The 4,818-nt window shown below is 31.3% G+C and overlaps 1 protein-coding gene across 1 annotated transcript; it reads left to right on the top strand.

Annotated features, from left to right (window-relative positions):
- The first annotated feature begins 3,778 nt into the window (after positions 1-3,778).
- mRpL50 (mitochondrial ribosomal protein L50) lies at positions 3,779-4,779 on the top strand. The gene is made up of 5 exons (XM_088203223.1): positions 3,779-3,887; positions 4,003-4,103; positions 4,161-4,366; positions 4,439-4,558; positions 4,617-4,779. Exons 1-5 carry the CDS (start codon positions 3,819-3,821, stop codon positions 4,730-4,732), a joined length of 612 nt encoding a protein of 203 aa, XP_088059349.1. The 5' UTR covers positions 3,779-3,818; the 3' UTR covers positions 4,733-4,779.
- Positions 4,780-4,818: the final 39 nt, after the last annotated feature.

Here is a 4,818-nt window from a genome sequence, read left to right as displayed (position 1 = left end):
TGTTTTGCTTAATTTCTAGGACGTTAACAAAATATCAAATAAAAAACGATTTCAAGATCCTAACACGAATTTCACAAAAGAAGTAACTGATCTTGAATCTCTGGAATTAGAATTACTCAAATTCCGCCATGATTCATGCAAAAAGTCTGTTAAAATATAAAAAATAAAATGCACAGATTGGAAAATATAAATTGAAAAAATAATTAGGCAATGTAGAATGATGCCAGGAGAAGTATTAATTGAGCAGAGTTTTTAGTAGAATACAAAATCATACATCAACAGAATTTTCAAGACTAAATAAAAAGTTTGAACTTCTGCTGGAAATCGAAACCCTTCTTTCTAAAATATATGAAAATAAATTACGACAAGATTGCACAAATTTTACGAATTTACACGACACAGACGACGATGGAAAGAAGTTTTTACAAAACACTGCTTACTAATGGTAATGAAGTATTAACGAAAAATCATTTGGATCTTCATACTTTTATTGTGTTATATGCAAATGACATATTTACAATTTTTCCTATTTCAGATTATTTTGGCTGTTACAGTATCGATTGTAAGTTGTGAGCGATCATTCAAAAAGTTAAAATTTATTTTGTCATATTTGCGAGCTTTAATTGAAGAATAATGATCACACCATTATAATAAATTCGAGTAAGGTTTTTGATATGTATATATGGAGCTGAAACGTATACAATGCTGAAACGTGAAACAACAACTAATGAAGTCTTTAGATGTGGTGCTAACGAAAGATGCTCAGAATCAAATTTATTAAAAATAGGTTATGGTTCCTTCTTTAGCAAATTTATCGTGATTTTTCAACAAGACATTATGTTTTATGATGTCTTTCAAATTGTTGAGTGTAAATGTCTTTCTTAGCTTATGCAGCACATTATTCATTTGATTCATTCTTATTTTTTATTCTTAAATCCTAAGCATCATAAGTATTAGTTTAAATACGATTTGTATCGATTAATGCATTATACTAAGTGATATATAATCCTTTTTATATATCGTATTAATTAAAAAAAATTATACAGGATATACAAAATATAAACTACGGTACAAAAAATTATCTAATAGCACTATTAATATTGATATACTAAAAATAAATATGAATATGTAGGCACAAATTGAACACGTAAATTTTAGTCAACAGCGCTCATGGTTCTGGACATAACCGATGTGAAATATTGGACGAGTTTTACCATTATAGCATGCATGAATGAAAGAAAAAGTATTTATAAGTTCACAAAATAATAATGTTAATCTGACAAATATTACTAAATATACATATTTTTTTATTTCTGCGTCATCGTTGTCAAGGAAATAAAATTATACAACACAATTGTTTGTATATTTATAAAATTAAATATATAGAGAAATACAGTAGACCCCCCAATAACACGGTAAATTGGGGACGTGCTATTTGGATGCCCGTTACTTTATGTGTGAGCGAGCAAAAGGGAGGATATCTCACGTACTTACGTATTGAAAAAAAAGATGAGTATTTTCTAGCCCCCAACTACACGCACCCAAATAGCATGTACCAAATTTATCTTGTTATTGGGGGTTTACTGTAAATATTTGGATGAACAGAACAGTCTCTATTGGCAATTTAAAAAATCTAAATAGTCTACATTTTCATCGTATGCTCTACTAGATCAGTGATTCCCAAAGTGGTCTATATTGACCCCCAGGGGTCTATGATAACCTGCAAGGGGTCTACGTCAGCGAAAAAAATTTGGGGGTCCATGAAATAAAAATGGGGGTCCACTGAAGTGGATCTCAACAAACACTGATAGTACCTATCTACTTACATTATAATCTTATAAAATAAAGACATATACATTATTTATAAAAGTACCTATGAAGTAAAATATTTATTATATATGTTAATAAAATTGTGTAAGTTGTAGGATGTAGGCATTCGCTTTGTGGTCGCAACACATTTTGAACTTGTAAAAACCTGCACATAATGATATACCACCGTGATTCTCAAAGTGGTCTATATCGACCCCTACGGGTCGACGACGACCTGCAAGGGGTCCATGTCAGTGAAAAATAAAATTGGGGATCCATGAGATGTAAATGTGGGTGACTTTATTTTTGGCTTTCAATGAATGGAATAATCCACATACACAGATTGTAGAAATCTTTCAAAGTGAGTAGCACGATACCAGCTGTCAAAAACACATTTGAAGTTGATGAATTTGCAAAAAATCAATATCAAGCAAGCAGGGGGTCTACCCAAAACCGAAAAAGATGGCAAGTGGTCTACGAGACAAAAAAGTTTAGGGACCTCTGTACTAGATGATTGTGCTTGTACATTTGTGATTGAAATTAATTTCTTTAAAAATTATAATTTGTTTAAAATATTTTTGCGATTGCTTGCTTGAACATGGATCGAACCAAAATAAACCGATATTTATTTTCGGCTCAGCTCCGGTTTTCGTTTCGACAAAAATAACGGTTTTTCCGGTTTTTGTTTCAGTACCGGTACAAAGCCCTGATAGAAATACACTTCACGAAAAAATGCGTCAGTTAAAGACGTAATCGTCTTAGTTACATATTATCTAGAACTGGGGTGACCAACCCACGAGATTCATCACACTTTTACAAAATATATTTATTTTATAATCGCCAATATACTATTGACAATTTTTCACTACAGAAAATGTCTATAGAGTATCTAAATCTAATATGGGTATATATCATTTTATATGTAGCCTGTGCAGTTATGATGCATTTCTAAAATGGCCCGCAAGATCATTTGGGTTGGCCACCCCTGCTCTAGAAGATGTAATATAAACAAATATGAAAAAAAATGTCGTAAAGTGAAGAATAAACTGTAGCACTTATTTATAGGTGCGATTTAACATGGAATTATTTTAAGAGATATGTTTATTTAAATAAATACTTTGTTCTATATAACAAATTATTTGTAGATTTATGTAAGGCAAATCTTCGGAATTTTTCTTCGGAAAAAGATTCGTTTAAGAGAGTTATTCATAAGGTGTTCACTGTTCTGAACAATGCTCTCTCGCTCGCACTTAATTTATCTATTAATAATGCACAAATAATTCGTTGGATGGAACAATTATTTTATATATTGTTCATTTAAATTGCCCTTCTTATTTATTATCTTTTTTTAAAGTATATTATCTTAAGACATATGCCTATTTACCACCATTATATGCATTTTTATGACAGCCAGAAAAAGGCCGTGATTCGTTTTACGATGGTGGTCTGGAACGTAATCCGTCATATAAGCGACATATATGTATATTTAAATTGCAAGGATAAGTTAAAATAAATCAACATGGCCACAATATGAGTATTTTAAGTAACTATCCTTAAGTATATTACCTATTTCAGGGTCTCATGTCACAAATAATAAAATATATCATTTAATGATTATTAAACTACCTTCATCAAAATGTTAATTCAAATGTCGGTCAAATTTTTCTGAAACATTACCCTGACATAATTTTAAGTGTAAAAAAATAGTAACCTTATTTAAGGTAGCATATTTTAAGAGTTTAAAATAAAACTGAGTTTATAACTATTATATTAACAATTTTACAGAAAATGATGTAATTAAAACATCCTTTGATTGACTTATTTCATTTATTAATTATGATTATCTATTTATTATATTAAATCACAATGTTCTGGTGGTTTATGAGCCCAATTCTAAAATTGCGCAGAAAGGTCTGATGCCGTATGAGACTGTCGAGGATTCGCGTACACCTTAGTTGGCAACACCTTTGACGTTTTTGGCCTAGGTCGTCTACCCGGCGGAATCGACCATGGCCGCCGTCTTTAAATGCTTTTTCACGACTAAAAATCTATTAGTATCGTCTGCGAGTCATGCTTATGTTCGTATATCAGCTACTATAACGCTCGAATTACTCTAATCATCTGAATCGAACGTGTTCATGATTTTAGAATATATTTTTTTGAGGTTATGTTTTCGATGATTTTATTTTCCAGCTGACCGCTCGTTGTATGGGTTTAAGAATTGTAAAAAAGAAGAAAGTTCCTTTCGTTGAGAAGAATTTTAAATCGTCGCGTAACATTCTCGCAGCCAGAGGGTGCGTATTACTAGTTTATATCGGTTCGAACTATCATACATTAACGTGAAATTTTAGATTCTTGAGAAATTATAAACCGTACAATCCCCCCGAGGACGTATATGACCGAATTTCCAACATATGCGCTCAGTTAAACGTAGACTCGAAAAGACCGTTTTTACCCCTCTCTGATCCAGCCGTGAGATTTTCTGTTTTGAATGAATGTTTCAAAGAATTCAAACACAGCGTGCCTAATTCACTTTTATATCAGATTCAGACTTTAGGTATTATAATTTGATTTGTTTCTCGATATATTTTTTGTGATATTTTAATTTTTTGAGATATTATAATTACAGACGATGTTATGGAGTTTTACCAAACAGAAGTTGATTTGAGAACGCCTTATGATACATTAAAAACCATGGATTTGCCTAAAAATTTGCACGTTCAACAAGATTACCACAGATTTCATCCAGGTTTGTTATTCGAGCTATTGAATTTAAAACATTTTATTAAAAAAAAATATTATTTTAGATACGGACACTGCTTTTGGTGGAATATCAGCTTTCCCCGGACAATCGACTTTAGTTACCGGTTTGAAATACAGAAAGAAATATCCAGGTTACACTGCCAAACCGGTGTGGAAATAGTTTAATTTGTTATAACTCAAGTCAAATAAAATTATGTAGTTCTTAAAGATTATTTTTTTATCACCCAACCCAGGTAAATAACTATA

Source organism: Plectrocnemia conspersa, unplaced genomic scaffold (genome assembly GCF_051122295.1).
Source record: "Plectrocnemia conspersa isolate PC_06_02 unplaced genomic scaffold, ASM5112229v1 ptg000014l, whole genome shotgun sequence".
In the NCBI taxonomy this organism is placed as follows: Eukaryota; Metazoa; Arthropoda; class Insecta; order Trichoptera; family Polycentropodidae; genus Plectrocnemia; species Plectrocnemia conspersa.
Note: the sequence above shows the minus strand (reverse complement) of the source record. Positions and strands in the feature narration are given on the sequence as shown.